The sequence below is a fragment of the Anolis sagrei genome, chromosome 12, assembly GCF_037176765.1.
Source record: "Anolis sagrei isolate rAnoSag1 chromosome 12, rAnoSag1.mat, whole genome shotgun sequence".
In the NCBI taxonomy this organism is placed as follows: domain Eukaryota; kingdom Metazoa; phylum Chordata; class Lepidosauria; order Squamata; family Dactyloidae; genus Anolis; species Anolis sagrei.
Window position 1 is genome coordinate 18,314,064 of NC_090032.1, and position 19,332 is coordinate 18,333,395.

At 43.9% G+C, this 19,332-nt stretch overlaps 1 protein-coding gene across 1 annotated transcript in view; it reads right to left on the minus strand.

Annotated features, from left to right (window-relative positions):
* LOC132764370 (NXPE family member 4-like) overlaps positions 1 to 19,332 on the minus strand; it is an 84,865-nt gene extending 65,533 nt beyond the window's left edge. Inside the window, exon 1 of the mRNA XM_067472620.1 lies at positions 19,314 to 19,332. Coding sequence (XP_067328721.1) covers positions 19,314 to 19,332 — 19 coding nt within the window. The remainder of the gene's footprint in view (positions 1 to 19,313) is intronic.

Here is a 19,332-nt window from a genome sequence, read left to right on the forward strand (position 1 = left end):
TTTCTCTCTCTCCTTCCTTCCTTCTCTACCCTTCTTTCCTTCCTTCTCTCCTTCCCTCCTTCTTTCTCTTCTCTCCCTCTTTCTCTCCTGTCCTCTCCTGTCTTCTCCCCGTCCTTCCTTCTCTAACCTTTTTTCTTTCCTTCCTTCTCTCTTTCCCTCCTTCTTTCCCTCTTTCTCTCCCTCCTTCTTCCTTCCTTCCTTCCTTCCTTCTCTTCCCTTCTTTCCTTCCTTCTCTCCTTCCCTCCTTTCTCTTCTCTCCCTCTTTCTCTCCTGTCTACTCCCCGTCCTTCCTTCTCTAACCTTTTTCTTTCCTTCCTTCTCTCTTTCCCTCCTTCTTTCCCTCTTTCTCTCCCTCCTTCTTCCTTCTCTACCCTTCTTTCCTTCCTTCTCTCCTTCCGTCCTTCTTTCTCTTCTCTCCCTCTTACTCTCCTGACTTCTCTCCTTCCTTCCTTCCTTCCTTCCTTCCTTCCTTCTCTAGCCTTCTTTCTTTCCTTCCTTCTCTCTTTCACTCCTTCTTTCCCTCTTTCTCTCCCTCCTTCCCTCCTTCCTTCCTTCTCTCCTTCCCTCCTTTTTTCTCTTCTCTCCCTCTTTCTCTCCTGTCTTCTCCCCTTCCTTCCTTCCTTCCTTCCTTCTCGAACCTTCTCTCTTTCCTTCCTTCTCTCTTTCCGTCCTTCTTTCCCTCTTTCTCTCCCTCGTTCTCTCCTTCCTTCCTTCTCTACCCTTCTTTCCTTCCTTCTCTCCTCCCCTCCTTCTTTCTCTTCTCTCCCTCTTTCTCACCTGTCTTCTCTCCTTCCTTCCTTCCTTCCTTCCTTCCTTCCTTCTCTAGCCTTCTTTCTTTCCTTCCTTCTCTCTTTCACTCCTTCTTTCCCTCTTTCTCTCCCTCCTTCCCTCCTTCCTTCCTTCTCTCCTTCCCTCCTTTTTTCTCTTCTCTCCCTCTTTCTCTCCTGTCTTCTCCCCTTCCTTCCTTCCTTCCTTCCTTCTCGAACCTTCTCTCTTTCCTTCCTTCTCTCTTTCCGTCCTTCTTTCCCTCTTTCTCTCCCTCGTTCTCTCCTTCCTTCCTTCTCTACCCTTCTTTCCTTCCTTCTCTCCTCCCCTCCTTCTTTCTCTTCTCTCCCTCTTTCTCACCTGTCTTCTCTCCTTCCTTCCTTCTCTAGCCTTCTTTCTTTCCTTCCTTCTCTCTTTCACTCCTTTCCCTCTTTCTCTCCCTCCTTCTCTCCTTCATTCCTTCTCTACTCTTCTTTCCTTCCTTCTCTCCTTCCCTTCTTCTTTCTCTTCTCTCCCTCTTTCTCGCCTGTCTTCTCTCCTTCCTTCCTTCTCTAGCCTTCTTTCTTTCCTTCCTTCTCTCTTTCCCTCCTTCTTTCCCTCTTTCTCTCCCTCCTTCTAGCCTTCCTTCCTTCTCTACCCTTCTTTCCTTCCTTCTCTCCTTCCCTCCTTCTTTCTCTTCTGTCCCTCTTTCTCGCCTGTCTTCTCTCCTTCCTTCCTTCTCTAGTCTTCTTTCTTTCCTTCCTTCTCTCCTTCCCTCCTTCTTTCCCTCTTTCTCTCCCTCCTTCTCTCCTTCCTTCCTTCTCTACCCTTCTCTCCTTCCTTCTCTCCTTCCCTCCTTTCTGTTCTCTCCCTCTTTCTCTCCTGTCTTCTCCCCGTCCTTCCTTCTCTAACCTTTTTTCTTTCCTTCCTTCTGTTTTTCCCTCCTTCTTTCCCTCTTTCTCTCCCTCCTTCTCTCCTTCCTTCCTTCTCTACCCTTCTTTCCTTCCTTCTCTCCTTCCCTCCTTCTTTCTCTTCTCTCCCTCTTTCTCTCCTGTCTACTCCCATTCCTTCCTTCCTTCCTTCTTTCCTTCCTTCTCTCTTTCCCTCCTTCTTTCTCTCTTTCTCTCCCGCCTTCTCTTCTAATGCCGCGACCCCTTAATACAGTTCCTCATGTTGTGAGGTGCCTTGAGAAACTACAACTCCCACGATCCCATAACATTGAGTAGTTTAAGTGGTGTCCAGAAAGTGGATAGGCCAGTGGTTCTCAACCTGCCTTCCCCCCTTCTTCCTCTCTTTCGTTCCTTCTCTCCTTCCTTCCCTCTTTCAATTTTTATTTCCTTCTCTTCCTTCCTTCTCGACCTTCTCGACCTTTCTTTCTTTCCTTCTCTCCTTCTTTCCCTCTTTCTCTCCCTTCTTCTTTCCTTCTCTACCCTTTTTTCCTTCCTTCTCTTCTTCCCTCCTTCTTTCTCTTCTCTCCCTCTTCCCTTCCTGTCTTCTCTCCTTCCTTCCTTCTCTAACCTTCTTTCTTTCCTTCCCTCTTTCTTTCACTCCTTCTTTCTCTCTTTCTCTCCCTCCTTCTCTCCTTCCCTCCTTTCTCTTCTCTCCCTCTTTCTCTCCTGTCTTCTCTCTTTCCTTCCTTCTCTAACCTTTTTTCTTTCCTTCCTTCTCCCTTTCCCTCCTTCTTTCCCTCTTTCTCTCCCTCCTTCTCTCCTTCCTTCCTTCTCTACCCTTCTTTCCTTCCTTCTCTCCTCCCCTCCTTCTTTCTCTTCTCTCCCTCTTTCTCACCTGTCTTCTCTCCTTCCTTCCTTCTCTAGCCTTCTTTCTTTCTTTCCTTCCTTCTCTCTTTCACTCCTTCTTTCCCTCTTTCTCTCCCTCCTTCCCTCCTTCTCTACCCTTCTTTCCTTCCTTCTCTCCTTCCCTCCTTCTTTCTCTTCTCTCCCTCTTTCTCGCCTGTCTTCTCTCCTTCCTTCCTTCCTTCTCTAGCCTTCTTTCTTTCCTTCCTTCTCTCTTTCACTCCTTCTCTCCTTCCTTCCTTCTCTACCCTTCTTTCCTTCCTTCTCTCCTTCCCTCCTTCTTTCTCTTCTCTCCCTCTTTCTCTCCTGTCTTCTCCCCGTCCTTCCTTCTCTAACCTTTTTTCTTTCCTTCCTTCTCTCTTTCCCTCCTTCTTTCCCTCTTTCTCTCCCCCTCCTTCTCTCCTTCCTTCCTTCTCTACCCTTCTTTCCCTCCTTCTTTCCTTCCCTCCTTCTTCCTCTTCTCTCCCTCTTCCCTTCCTGTCTTCTCTCCTTCCTTTCTTCTCTAACCTTCTTTCTTTCCTTCCCTCTTTCCTTCCCTCCTTCTTTCTCTCCCTCCTTCTCTCCTGTCTTCTCTCCTTCCTTCCTTCCTTCCTTCCTTCTCTAGCCTTTTTTCTTTCCTTCCTTCTCTCTTTCCCTCCTTCTTTCCTTCCCTCCTTCCCTCCTTCTTCCTCTTCTCTCCCTCTTTCTCTCCTGTCTTCTCCCCGTCCTTCCTTCTCTAACCTTTTTTCTTTCCTTCCTTCTCTCCTTCCCTCCTTCTTTCCCTCTTTCTCTCCCTCCTTCTCTCCTTCCCTCCTTCTCTATCCTTCTTTCCTTCCTTCTCTCTTTCCCTCCTTCTTTCTCTTCTCTCCCTCTTTCTCTCCTGTCTTCTCTCCTTCCTTCCTTCCTTCCTTCCTTCCTTCTCGAACCTTTTTTCTTTCCTTCCTTCTCTCTTTCCCTCCTTCTTTCTCTCTTTCTCTCCCGCCTTCTCTTCTAATGCCGCAACCCCTTAATACAGTTCCTCATGTTGTGAGGTGCCTTGAGAAACTACAACTCCCACGATCCCATAACATTGAGTGGTTTAAGTGGTGTCCAGAATGTGGACAGGCCAGTGGTTCTCAACCTTCCTAATGCCGCGACCCCTTAATACAGTTCCTCATGTTGTGGTGACCGCCAACCATAATAAATATCTGATACGCAGGATTCATTGGACCAAATTTGGCACAAATACCTGACAACTACAACTCCCAAATGACAAAATCAATCCCCAACCTCACCAGTATTCATATTTATTGATCTGGACCAAACTTGGTGCGGATACTCAAAATGCCCAAATGTCAACACTGGTGAAGTTTGAGGAAAATAGAACTTGTCATTTGGGAGTTGTAGTTGCTGGGATTTATAGTTCACCTACAATCAAAGAGCATTCTGAACTCCACCAACAAAGAAATTGAATCAAACTTGGTACACAGAACTCCCATGACCAAGAGAAAATGCTGGAAGGGTTTGGTGAGCATTGACCTTGAGTTTGGGAATTGTAGTTCACCTACATCCAGAGACTCAAACAATGATGGATCTGGACCAAACTTGGCACAGATACTCAATATGTCCAAATGTGAACATTAGTGGAGTTTGGGGGAAATAGAATCTTGACATTTGGGAGTTGTAGTTGCTGGGATTAATAGTTCACCTACAATCAAAGAGCATTCTGAACTCTACCAACGATGGAATTGAACCAAATTTGGCACACAGAACTCTCAAGAGCAACAGAAAATACTGGAAGAGTTGGATGGCATTGACCTTGACTTTTTGGAACTGTAGTTCACCTGCCTCTATAGAGCATTGTGGATTCAAACAATTATGGCTCTGGACCAAACTTGGTACAAATACTCAATATGCCCAAATGCGAACACTGGTGAAATTTGGGGAAAATGGACCTTGACATTTGGGAGTTGTAGTTGCTGGGATTTATAGTTCACCAACAATCAATGAGCACTCTGAACTCCACTAGCGACAGAATTGAACCAGATTTGGTACACAGAACTCCCATGAGCAATAGAAAATACTGGTAGGGTTTGGTGTGCATTGTCCTTGAGTTTTGGAATTTTAGTTCACCTGCCTCCAGAGAGCACTGTGGACTCAAACAATGATGGATCTGGACCAAACTTGGTACAAATACTCAATATGCCCAAGTGCGAACACTGGTGTGGTTTGGGGAAAATGGACCTTGACATTTGGGAGTTGTAGTTGCTGGGATTTATAGTTCACCTACAATCAAAGAGCATTCTGAACTCCACTAGTGACGGAATTGAACCAAATTTGGTACACAGAACTCCCATGACCAACAGAAAATACTGGTAGGGTTTGGTGTGCATTGTCCTTGAGTTTTGGAATTGTAGTTCACCTGCCTCCAGAGAGCACTGTGGACTCAAACAATGATGGATCCGAACCAAACTTGGTACGAATACTCAATATGCCCAAATGCGAACACTGGTGGGGTTTGGGGAAAATGGACCTTGACATTTGGGAGTTGTAGTTGCTGGGATTTATAGTTCACCTACAATCAAAGAGCACTCTGAACTCCACTAGCGACGGAATTGAACCAAATTTGGTACACAGAACTCCCATGACCAACAGAAAATACTAGAAGGGTTTGGTGTGCATTGTCCTTGAGTTTGGGAGTTGTAGTCCAGATCCAGAGAGCAAGAAAAGGGCTGTTGGTGGGAAGATTCACCGTCTGTTTCCAAAACGGAAGAGAAGGTCAGGCGGAGAGATCTTCAGCCTTCTGTGCCAAAGGGCTTCCTAAGATGTCTTTGGCAACTCCTCTGAAACCCACTCGTGACCCCCCAGGTTTAGTGAAAGTTTGGTTGCCTGAGCTTTAGCCTCTTCTGCCCAAGAGTGATGGTGCCTTGATAAACTACAACTCCCACAATCCCATAGTATTGAGTGGTTGAAGTGGTGTCCAGAAAGCAGTAGGCCAACATCTGAATGATGTCTTGGCGAAGGCTTTCATGGCCAGAATCACGGGGTTGTTGTTGGTTTTTTCGGGCTATATGGCCATGTTCTAGAGGCACTCTCTCCTGACGTTTCGCCTGCATCTATGGCAAGCATCCTCAGAGGTAGTGAGGTCCGAATGATGGATGAATCAGTGGCATTATAGAAAACATGGGTTCCTACCTTGATGTCCATTTGGTGGAAATAGTAGCTGAGGACGAAAATGGCTCCAAAAAGGAGAAGCAAGAAAGTCGTCTTTTTCATCCTATCCTTTTTTTTTGTGGGGGGCAAAGATCTCCCCCTTTACGCTCCAGGTCCAGATCCGCCCCTACCAACAATCCTGTAGGTGCGCTAGAACCTCCGGCCGCGCATTGCACATCATCACAAAAGAATTCCCGGCAAACCTGGCAGTTGGGTTCTTTCTAACAGCAGGTTCACCTTGGATGGAGCTGAGAGAAGATTCTTTTGTGGGCATTAGGGTTGGCTTGACGTGCCTTCCTCTTGGCACGTTTCTCTCTTTCGCCCTCCATTCGTGCCTCTTCAAATTCTACAGCACTGCTGGTCACAGCTGACCTCGACGTGGAGCACTCAAGAGCCAGGGCTTCCCAGTTCTCAGTGTCTATGCCAGAGTTTTGAGCCCATCTTTCAATCTCTTTTCCTGTCCTCCAACATTCAGTTTTCCGTTCTTGAGTTCGGAGTACAGCAACTGCTTTGGGAGACGGTGGTCGAGCATCCGGACAACGGAGTTGATGGCGGAGGAGCATCGCTTCAGTGTTGGTGGTCTTTGCTTCTTCCAGCACACTGACATTTGTCCCCTTGTCTTCCCCAGAGATTTGCAGGATTTTCCAGAGGCAGCACTGATGGAATCATTCTAGGAGTTGCATGTGATGTCTGTAGACAGTCCACGTTTCGCAGGTATAGAGCAGGGTTGGGAGGACAATAGCTATATAAACAAGCATCTTGGTATCCCTATGGATGTCCCAGTCCGCAAACACTCTCTGCTTCATTTGGAAAAATGCTGCACTCGCAGAGCTCAGGCGGTGTTGTATTTCAGCCTCAATCTTGACGTCTGTAGACAGTCCACGTCTCGTAGGCGTATATCAGGGTTGGGAGGACAATAGCTTTATAAACAAGCACCATGGTTTCCCTACGGATGTCCCGGTCCTCAAACACTCTCTGCTTCATTCGGAAAAATGCTGCACTCGCAGAGCTCAGGCGGTGTTGTATTTCAGTGTCAATCTTGACGTCTGTAGACAGTCCATGTCTCGCAGGCATATAGCAGGGTTGGGAGGACAATAGCTTTATAAACAAGCACCTTGGTATCCCTACGGATGTCCCAGTCCTCAAACACTCTCTGCTTCATTCGGAAAATGCTGCACTCGCAGAGCGCAGGCGGTATTGTATTTCAGTCTCAGTGTTGACATCTGTAGACAGTCCATGTCTTGCAGGCGTATAGCAGGGTTGGGAGGACAATAGCTTTATAAACAAGCACCTTGGTATCCCTACGGATGTCCCAGTCCTCAAACACTCTCTGCTTCGTTCGGAAAAATGCTGCACTTGCAGAGCTCAAGCGGTGTCATATTTCAGTGTCAGTGTTGATGTCTGTAGACAGTTCACGTCTCGCAGGCATATAGCAGGGTTGGGAGGACAATAGCTTTATAAACAAGCACCTTGGTCTCCCTACGGATGTCCCGGTCTGCAAACACTCTCTGCTTCGTTCGGAAAAATGCTCCACTCGCAGAGCTCAAGCGGTGTCGTATTTCAGTGTCAGTGTTGATGTCTGTAGATAGTCCACGTCTCGCAGGCGTATAGCAGGGTTGGGAGGACAATAGCTTTATAAACAAGCACCATGGTTTCCCTACGGATGTGAACACTGGTGGAGTTTGGGGAAAATAGAATCTTGACATTTGGGAGTTGTAGTTGCTGGGATTTATAGTTCACCTACAATCAAAGAGCATTCGGGACTCCACCAATGATGAAATTGAACCAAGCTTGGCACACAGAACTCCCATGACCAAGAGGAAATACTGGAAGGGTTTAATGGGCATTGACCTTGAGTTTTGGAGTTGTAGTTCACCTACATCCAAAAAAACACTCCCTCAAAACAATGATAGATCTGGAACAAACTTGGCACTCAAAATGCTTAAATGTGAACACTGGTGGAGTTCAGAGAAAATAAACCTTGACATTTGGGAGTTGTAGTTGCTGGGATTTATAGTTCACCTACAATCAAAGTGCATTCTGAACTCCACCAATGATGGAATTGAACCAAACTTGGCACACAGAACTCCCATGACCAAGAGGAAATACTGGAAGGGTTTAAAGGGCATTGACCTTGAGTTTTGGAGTTGTAGTTCACCTAGCACTCTGAACTTGACCAATGATGGACCTGGAACTAACTTGGCGCACAGAACCCCAATAACCCCAATAACCAACAAAACATACTGGAGGTCTTTGGGGGGATTTATAGGAGTTGTAGTTCACCTACACCCAGAGCGCACTATGAACCCAAACCATGATGGATCTGGACCAAACTGGGCATGCATTCCCAATAGATTAGATTAGCCTCCACCCTTCAATCCTTCCATTTGTAGATGTTCAGCAGGTACGAGCAAACCCTTGAGTAGGGGTAATGGATCCATATGAAACTGACACTTGGCACCTTGTGAATTGACGACAGTTTTATCTATTGTTTTAAAATTGTATTATTTTTATATAATGCTGCATGTGTTGACGGGAGTTGTTATTATAATTTTACGCGACTTATTTTACACTTTTGTACAATTTTTACCTGTTGTATGTTATATGTGCATATATATGTTATATGCACCTTCGGGGAGATGGCGGAAGGATAATAATAATAATAATAATAATAATAATAATAATTTTACTAGCCGTCCCCTGCCATGCATTGCTGTGGCCCACACTGGTGGTCATGGGGGTTCTGCGTGGGAGGTTTGGCGCAATTCTATCATTGGTGGGGTTCAGAATGCTCTGTGATTGTAGGTGAACTATAAATCCCAGCAACTACAACTCCCAAATGTCAAGGTCTATTTTGCCCAAACTCCCCCAGTGTTCACATTTGAGCATATTGAGTATCCATGTAGAGTTTGGTCCAGATCCATCATTGTTTGAGTCCACAGTGATCTCTGGATGTAGGTGAACTACAACTCCAAAACCAAAGGACACTGCCCACCAAAACCTTTCAGTATTTTCTGTTCGTCATGGGAGAACTGTGTGCCAAATTTGGTTCAGTTCCATTGTTGGTGGGGTTCAGAATGCTCTTTGATTGCAGGTGAACTATAAATCCCAGCAACTACAACTCCCAAATGACAACATCAATTTTTTGAAAGAAGGACATACATTGGGTTGTTAGGTGTCTTGTGTCCAAATTTAGTGTCAATTCATCCAGTGGTTTTTGTGTTCTGTTAATCCCACAAACGAACATTACATTTTTATTTATATAGATTAATTTTGAGGGGAATTGGCCTGGTCATTTTGGAGTTGTAGGTATTGGGATGTATAGTTCACCTGCAATCAATGAGCAGTCTGAACTCAATCAGAGATGGAATTGGACCAAACTTGGCACACAGAGTCCCCATAACTAGCAAAAAAAATACTGGAGGTCTTTGGGGAAAATTCATCTTGATTTGGGGGAGTTGTAGTTCACCTCCATCCAGAACCCAAACAATGATGGATCTGGACCAAACTTGGCATACCCGATCTGCCCATCTGGGCATACCTGATATGCCCACATTTGAATACTGGTGGGTTTTGAGGAGAATTGGCGTGGGTATTTTGGAATTGTAGGTACTGGGATGTATAGTTCACCTGCAATCAGTGAACACTCTGAATTCCACCTAAAATGGAATTGGACCAAACTTGGCACACAGAGCCCCCATAACCAGCAAAGAAAATACTGGAGGTCTTTGGGGAAAATTCATCTTGATTTGGGGGAGTTGTAGTTCACCCACAACCAGAGAGCATTGTGAACCCAAACAATGATGGATCTGGACCAAACTTGGTATGCATACCCGATATGCCCACATTTGAATACTGGTGGGTTTTGAGGAGAATTGGCGTGGGTATTTTGGAATTGTAGGTACTGGGATGTATAGTTCACCTGCAATCAATGAACACTCTGAACTCCACCAGAGATGGAATTGGAGCAAACTTGGCATGCAGAGCCCCAATGACCAGCAAAAAATACTGGAGGTCTTTGGGGAAAATTCATCTTGATTTGGGGGAGTTGTAGTTCACCCACCACCAGAGAGCAATGTGAACCCAAACACCGATGGATCTGGACCAAACTTGGCACACAGACCTGATATGCCAAAATTTGATTACTGGAGGAGTTTAGGAGAACTGACCTTTCTTTCTGGGATTTGTAGTTCACCCACAACCAAAGAAACAGTGACCTCCGCCGACGATGGACCTGGACCAAACTTGGTACACAGAACCTCCATGACCAACCGAACCTGCTGTAGGGGTTTGAGGGAAGTGGCTCACCATAGTGGGAGTTGTAGTTTACCCTGCAGAGCTAGAGAGCACACTGAAACCCACCAATTAGGAAACTAGAGCAGGTATGGATAAACCCAGGCCCAGGGGACGGATGTGGCCTCTTGGGCTCTTTTCTCAGGACCTCCTCTCTATCTCCATCCTATCCTTCCTGCCTTCTCTCTTTCCTTCCATCCCTTCTACTCTTTCGTCTTTCCTTCCTTCCCTCTTTCCTTCCTCCTTCCATCCCTTCTACTCCTTCGTCTTTCCTTCCTCCTTCCATCCCTTCTACTCTTTCGTCTTTCCTTCCTCCTTCCATCCCTTCTACTCAGTCTTTACTTCCTTCCCGCTTTCCATCCCTTCTACTCTTTCGTCTTTCCTTCCTTCCCTCTTTCCTTCCTCCTTCCATCCCTTCTACTCCGTCTTTCCTTCCTTCCCGCTTTCCTTCCTCCTTCCATCCCTTCTACTCCGTCTTTCCTTCCTTCCCTCTTTCCTTCCTCCTTCCATCCCTTCTACTCTTTCGTCTTTCCTTCCTTCCCTCTTTCCTTCTTCCTTCCATCCCTTCTACTCCGTCTTTCCTTCCTCCTTCCATCCCTTCTACTCTTTCGTCTTTCCTTCCTTCCCTCTTTCCTTCCTCCTGCCATCCCTTCTACTCTTTCGTCTTTCCTTCCTTCCCTCTTTCCTTCCTCCTTCCATCCCTTCTACTCCGTCTTTCCTTCCATCCCTTCTACTCTTTCGTCTTTCCTTCCTTCCCTCTTTCCTTCCTCCTTCCATCCCTTCTACTCTTTCGTCTTTCCTTCCTTCCCTCTTTCCTTCCTCCTTCCATCCCTTCTACTCCCTCTTTCCTTCCTCCTTCCATACCTTCTCTTTCGTCTTTCCTTCCTTCCCTCTTTCCTTCCTCCTTCCATCCCTTCTACTCCCTCTTTCCTTCCTCCTTCCATCCCTTCTACTCTTTCGTCTTTCCTTCCTTCCCTCTTTCCTTCCTCCTTCCATCCCTTCTACTCCCTCTTTCCTTCCTCCTTCCATCCCTTCTACTCTTTCGTCTTTCCTTCCTTCCCTCTTTCCTTCCTCCTTCCATCCCTTCTACTCCCTCTTTCCTTCCTCCTTCCATCCCTTCTACTCTTTCGTCTTTCCTTCCTTCCCTCTTTCCTTCCTCCTTCCATCCCTTCTACTCTGTCTTTCCTTCCTTCCCTCTTTCCTTCCTCCTTTCCGCCCATGCCTGATCTAGAACAAACTTCTCCAACACAACCAATGGAGTTTCTTGGTGTTTGGTCAAAAGATATTTGGCTCCCTGCACGCCTTCTATTCTTATCAGGTTTATACTAATTTATGCAATGCTTTTGATATTAAATAAATATTAAAAAACCTAGCGTGATGGGAGTTGTAGTTAACCACAACCTTATGCATTTTGTACCATTTTAAAATGGTATAAAATTTTTAAATGGTATGAAATTTTAAAATAACTAAGTTGGGTATCCGGCAACACCGGATACCCAAGCTAGTTATTGAAAGAATGTGGCTTCTTTGTAGGTACTGGGATGTATAGTTCACCTGTAACTATAAGCTGGAATGGAAATCAGATCCCCCCCCCCCCGAGTTATTCAATGCAGTTCTAGCCCCAAACTGGGAAAAAAGGTGGAATATAAATGAAGAGAAACAATACAAGATGCAGATCAAGAACTCCAAAGTTTATTTCCAACCATCAAAATAACACCATGTGATCTTAGAATGAGAATCCAAACTCAGGCCTCCTAGAACATTATTTTAAGTTTGCAGCTCATTGGTATCGACCCTTTTTCTTAATAATAATAATAATAATAATAATAATAATAATAATACTTTAAAGACTGGCACAAACCAGTAAAGGTGGTCCCAGTGATGATCGGCACACTGGGTGCAGTGCCTCAAGACCTTGGCCTGCACTTAAACACAATCAGCGCTGACAAAATGACCATCTGCAGAAGGCCACCTTACTGGGATCTGCACGCATTATTCACCGATACATCACAAATAATAATAATAATAATAATAATAATAATAATAATAATAATAATAAGATTGAACTGTAAAGACTGGCATAAACCAGTAAAGGTGGTCCCAGTGATGATGGGCACACTGGGTGCAGTGCCTCAGGACCTTGGCCTGCACTTAAACACAATCAGCACTGACAAAATAACCATCTGCAGAAGGCCATCTTACTGGGATCTGCACGCATTATTCACCAATACATCACACAGTCCTAGACACTTGGGAAGTGTTTGACGTGTGATCCAATACAACAGCCAGCAGAGAGTCTGCTGTGGACTCATCTTGTTGTGTTTCTAATAATAATAATAATAATAATAGACACTTGGGAAGTGTCCGGCGTGTGATCCAATACAACAGCCAGCAAGAGTGTCTGCTGTGGACTCATCTTGTTGTGTTTCTATTATTATTATTATTATTATTATTATTAAACTTTATTTGTACCCCACTAGCATCTCCCAAGGGATTCGATGCGGCTTACAAAGGACAAGGCCTCAACACAACAACAAGACAATTCAAAGCAAATTAAAAACATAAGCAATAACAAACATTTCTAATAATAATAATAATAATAATACCAATTTCCCCCAGAATTGGGATACATTCATCTCAGGCAATCTTTGATCACGTAGGCCTGTCCAGCTGTTGACTCATCATCTTGTTGTGTTTCTAATAATAATAACAATGATAATAATAATAATAATGGGTTGTTGTAGGTTTTTTCGGGCTATATGCCCATGTTCTAGAGCAGTGGTTCTCAACCTTCCTTAGTACAGGTCCTCATGTTGTGGTGACCCCCAACCATAACATTATTTTCGTTGCTACTTCACAACTGTAATTTTGCTACTGTTATGAATGGTCATCTAAATATCTGAGATGCAGGATGTATTTTCAGTCACTGGACCAAATTTGGCACAAATACCCAATACTCCCAAATTTGAATACTGGAGAGGTTGGGGGTGATTAATTTTGTCATTTGGTAATGCTGGAGTTGCTAGGATTTATAGCTCACCTAAAATCAAAGAGCCTTCTGAATTCCACCAGTGATGGAACTGAATCAAACTGGGCACAGAGAATTCCCATGACCAAGAGAAAATACTGGGAAGGTCTGGTGGACATTGACCTTGAGTTTTTTGGAGTTGTAGTTCACCTACATCCAGAGAACACTGTGGACTCAAGCAACGATGGAGCCGGATCAAAGTTGGCACAAATACTCAATATGCCCAAATGTGAACACTGGTAGAGGTTGGAGAAAATAGACCTTGCCATTTGGGAGTTGTAGTTGCTGGAATTTATAGTTCACCTACATTCAAAGAGCATACTGAACTCCACCAAAGATGGAATTGAATCAAACTTGGCACACAGAACTCCCATGACCAAGAGAAAATACTGGAAGGGCCTGGGGGGAATTGACCTTGAGTTTTGGAGTTGTAGTTCACCTACATCCAGAGAGCACTGTGGACTCAAACAATGATGGATCTGGACCAAACTTGGCACGAATTCTCATTATCCCCAAATGTAAACACTAGTGGAGTTTGGGGAAAATAGACCTTGACATTTGGGAGTTGTAATTGTTGGGATTTATAGTTCAGACACAATAAAATAGCATTCTGAACCCCACCAATAGAATTGGACCAAACTTTCCACACAGAACCCCCATGACCTATGTTTTCTGATGGTCTTTGGCGACCCCTCTGACACCCCCTCGCGACCCCCAGGTTGAGAAACACTGTTCTAGAGGCATTCTCTCCTGACGTTTCGCCTGTATCTATGGCAAGCATCCTTAGAGGTAGCCACCCATTGACCAATAAAGACCAAACTTGGCATACAGAACTGCCATTACCCACTTTCTTGGACAGCACCGAGTCCCCAAACTAGTAGTAAATAAAACAAAACCAGTGTTGATGCTTCTGGCAGCGGCAGCAGCAGGACCTTCAAAGCCCACCAAAGTTGCATTGAGGAAAAAGCAAGGACACCGCAGGGACTTGAACCCCGTCCCGGAATCCGGGAGCGCCAACCACCGGCGTCTTTTGCTTTTTTTTTTTTTTGCAATGCAACAAAGGAGAAAAGCAAAACCTGAGAAAACAGATTGTTCTCTCAGGAAAAGAAAAACCTTTAAATTCATTTGTTTATTTGTATTTGGAATTAGGACGAAATCTCTTCCGTAAAGCTTCCACTTCTCTACCTTCGTTTATTGCGACCTGAAAGAGTCTTAGCAGACAGTTTTGCAGACACCCGCCCCAAAAGCCACCGAGCACACAATTCACAAAGGCTGCCTAAAGTCAGTACAGTACTACCCAACCCAGCATTCCCAGTTCACAACTCATATGCTATCTTAGCCATGTTATTTGAAGAGACAACATTGAAGAACATTAGGCTGGTTAGAAATGAGATCCCTGCTGGGCACTTATGAGTATATATTGCGGGGTTATCTCAGAGAATTCACAAGTTAAGGTAGTTACCTTGCTTCCAAGGAAAGAGTTACAGGCTTTCTAGTTCGAAACGGGGCATTTTAAAGGCGTTACCTTGAGAGCAGCAGCACGGGGCAGGATCCAGGTTTTAGTATTATGGAGTCAGTGCTTTTGTGTGGTCTGAGTTACGTTCCTGGAAAATGCTTAGCAAGAGAAAACGGGTTGCGGCACAATCCCTGCCCTCCTCCCATGTCAACATTGGTCCGTGAGGCTAAAATTACGACCATCACGGCTATAAACATAGTTATTGGCCATTGTTGCAGAGTTACTGCGAAAGGCATTGTGTGGGTATATTGTATATATATATATTTTGTCAAATCTGTATTTGTTCTGCTTCCAATTGAATTGCCATTCAGCAGAAAAGGAGGCCGGGGTGCTTAAGGCTTGTGGGTCTCCTCTCTTGAGGTTTTCAACCAAGAATCGCCGGGGATATCCTCTTGCCTTGAAGACAACGAGGATCTCAACCCTGAAGAACGGAGGCGGTGGCGGTATTTATACAAAGGGGAGAGTGGGCGGGGCTAACCACCAGAAAGGTTTTCCAAATCTATCTAGAAGGTTCCAAAGCATATGTGCAATTCACAGTTGACCATGATGGGAAAATCCTCTTGCCTTGAAGACAACGAGGATCTCAACCCTGAAGAACGGAGGCGGTGGTGGTACTTATACACACAAGGGGAGAGTGAGCGCCAGAAAAGTTTTTCAAATCTATCTATGTGCGATTCACAGTTGACCACGATGGGGAAATCCTCCTGCCTTGAAGACAACAAGGATTTCAACCCTGAATGGCGCAGATCAGCATGAAGCTGGGGTTCAAGAGGTATAAATCTGAGGAAGCGGAACAGGGAGGCAGAGTTAAACCTCCCCCGGAAAAAGCCTTTCCCGTGTTACGCTGGGTGTGGAAAGAGAGAAAAGACGGTTCACCTGTTCTTTTTTGTCCATTGCCGTGTGATTTCCTTGAGTGTCGGGGATTTTCTCCTCCCCTCCTGATCTGTGGAAAGCAATCTCGAGAAGACAAGGGGCGTCCCACCCCGCAAATACAACCCCAAAGAAAGTGGGGGGAGAAAATAAAGAGAGGTCCTGAATGATGCCTTACGGAGAAGGTGGGTGACTTCTGTGAAGAGCTGGCTTTGTTTAGAAGGTCGGGCGGTTCTCGGAGCAACTGTTAAGAAACTAGACAAGGAGAGACCCCCCCGAGACACAAAAAGCAATGCACTAAAAAAAGTAAAGTCGCTAGGTGATTAAATGTGATGGGGAACTTGCCGGAAGAGCTGCTTGCAGGTTTGTTTTCGGGTGTGAATGTGATCTCAAGATGCATCTGGAAGAGACTTAAAGGCTTCAGTGCCCCCCACCTCCTCCCCACTTTTTTGCCAAAGAGGAACAAAGAGAGCTGAGGTTACCTAAAGCGGCACAAACGCAACCCCTTTCATACAAGTTTTTAAAATCCAAGAGTTTCCTTTCAAACCACAGGCACTGGGGTTCCTCTCCTCCAACAATCACTACTCCACACAAGAGAAAAGCCGATTTGATTCATCATATGCTTTGCACAAGCAGACCACGCACACGGCACCATGTTACTTGCCAACTGAACAGATCTGCTTCAGGCAGTGCTTATCTCGGGTCTGCAAAACAAGAAGAGCTAGAGAACAGGTCAGCCCTCCCCCCTCCCAACTGGCTTAGAGAAAATCACCTTTTTTGTTACACATTAGGACATAAAAATCACTATTTTTTGTTATACGTAGGAGATAAAAATCACTATTTTTTGTTATACGCAGGACATCAAAATCACTATTTTTTGTTATACGTAAAATATAAAAATCACTATTTTTGTTATACATAGGATATAAAAATCAGTATTTTTTGTAATACGTAGAACATTAAAATATCTCTATTTTTTGTTATACGTAGGACACAAAATCACTTTTTATTGTGATACGTGGGACATAAAAATAATTATTTTTTGTTATACATAGAACATTAAAATATCACTATTTTTTGTTATACGCAGAACATAAAAATCACTATTTTTTGTTATACGTAGGAGATAAAAATCAGTATTTTTTGTAATACGTAGAACATAAAAATCACTATTTTTTGTTATACGTAGAACATAAAAATCTATTTTTTTGCTATAGGTAGGACATAAAAATCAGTATTTTTTGTAATACGTAGAACATAAAAATCTATTTTTTTTGTTATACGTAGGACATAAAAATCACTATTTTTGTTATACGTAGGATATAAAATTCACTTTTTTTGTTATACATAGAACATAAAAATCAGTATTTTTTGTAATACGTAGAACATAAAAATTACTATTTTTTTGTTATATGTAAGACATAAAAATCTCTATTTCTTTGTTATACGTAGGACATAAAAATCATTATTTTTTGTTATATGTAGAACATAAAAATCAGTATTTTTTGTAATACGTAGGACATAGAAATGACTATTTTTTTGTTATATGTAAGACATAAAAATCTCTATTTTTTTGTTATACGTAGGACATAAAAATCAGTATTTTTTGTTATACGTAGAACACAAAAATCACTATTTTTTGTTACACACAGGACATAGAAATGACTATTTTTTTGTTATGCGCAGCACATTAAAAGAATCACTTTGTTATACGTTAGGAGCGCAACTCACTAGATAGGCCTTGGTAGGATGCACATGGGCACAGAGGGGTGACAGAAGGAGAATCAGCTCTGGACAGCTTCACAAGAGATGAACTAGAGCAGCTACCATTATGGGATGGAGCCTCTGAAAACAAAACACTCAAGAGTTGCCCCTCCCCGTGACCTCCACCCGCGGCCCAATGTTAGCTGGGGAAGAGATGGCACCACAAGCACTGCAGCAGGAAATGGATGCAAGCAGATGGAAAGGGCATGCGGAGTCCTCAATCGGCAGACTTGGTGAGCGTGAGGAGTTCGGGTTCAATGCAGAGACAAGACAAGGAGACTAACGAAATCCTCCATCAATTTAGGTCTGGCCTTGCTTAATGCGCCAAGCTCTGGAAGAGAGCATTTTTTGTGCCGGAAGACACGAAGAAGTACATTACTTACCCCAAGCTGCTTTAAGTGTTTTTTCCCCCCTCTGGTCTAGTTTTGGGTATTTTAGACAAATCCCTCGGTTATATATCTCTGTATATATATGTATATACATCACTTTTCCTTAGTTTACAATGCCTCTACGCTGCCAAATGCCTGGGTCTACACTTGGGTCTGAGCGGAATGAGGAAGGGAAGAAAAATAGGCTTTTTTTTTTTTTGCAAAGTCACTCCTGCCTTATTTAGAGAAGCAAATCTTCTGCTCAGTTTCTGCTCACGTCCAATAAAGTTGGTGAAGAAAGTGCCTGAAAGATCGAGAAGAATGCCCCCCGCCCTTGCCAAAAACAAAGCCCCAAGGACCATTCACAAATGCAACAACAACAACTTTTATTTCAAATAATAATAATAATAATAAAGACAGAACTTCCTATTCTTTCCGAATGCGAGTCGTTTTATTATTTTATGTTGCCTATCTCTGACATCTTTGGGCGCAACTTTTGATATTTATTTTAGTGATTAGCCCATTTGCCGTATGTAAACACGGGTGTCACGAGAAATTACATAAGCTATTATGCAAGCATTAGTAACCTGAGTGTTTATCAGACTCCATCTCACATCTTTGGGTGCAATATTTGAGTGCCACGAGGACACACGTAGTATATTTTAATGATTAGCCCATTCGCCGTACGAAAACACGACTTATTATATAAGCTATTACGTTACGTTATTATGCAAGCATTAGTAACTTGAGTATTATCACTACTCCAAAGATGGGTATCTATCTTACTCAATCTCACAAGAAGTGGGCTGGATGGATACAAATGGGCACAAGGCAACCGAGGCCAGGGAGATTTCAATAATAATAATAATAGTAATAATAATAATAATTTCAAGGGGGCAGGCGCTCCCGGCAACCCAGCACACCCCGAGATAAGCAGCCAAAGGGAAGCCAGTGCAATGGCTGGCTGGGGGCTCCTACCGCTTGTCAACCCAACTCTGAAAACAGCATTTTCCCAGCTTTCCTTGACATGCAATCCCATAGAAGTGGTCACTTATCTGTCACGGATATTTTGTCGGCTTTAGACAGCTCCAGACCTCCGCTCCTGAGTAGGGACAAGCACCTGTCTGAGGCAAACAACACAGAACAAGCCTCCTCCTCCTCATCTCCAATCCAGAAAGACAGCCGATCGAACATATTTTTTTATATCACTTTGCATTATTCTCTCTCCTCCTCCTTCATTTCCATTCATATTTAGGAATAATTCACATCACAGATTTGGGTAGCAGTGGAAAACATCTTGGCCGATTTTTGAATTATTTTTTTCCCCTGGAGATTCTCTTTTTCAATTTAAAAGACCATACATGTGTCGAAAATGGCATTTTTCTGTCTCCTCACTTCTCAATTCCTCAATCAATGCAGATTTTCCAATTTTTGCCTGTTCCTGGCTTAGGGCTTTTTTTTGCTGGGTTTTCCCCACTCCGGGACGAGCCTTGCTTTTTTAAAAACATCTGGGACTTTATTTTTTTCCATCAAACAAGGACATTTTCTGCCTTTTTTTTGTTTTGGTTTTACTTATCATTCCCAAGGAGATGCTCCCTTCCGCTTTATGGGATGCCATACTTTTTTTCTCAGGCTCCGAGAGGCCCGGCCTTTTGGCGACGGATCTGAAAAAAGGTCTAGACAAGAGTTGTGCCCCACACACGCCCCGCCCCACACAAGACAAAAAGACATTTCCAAGCTAAGTGCATTCAAGGCAGGTTGCTCACTTTTAATGGTCTGCGTCAT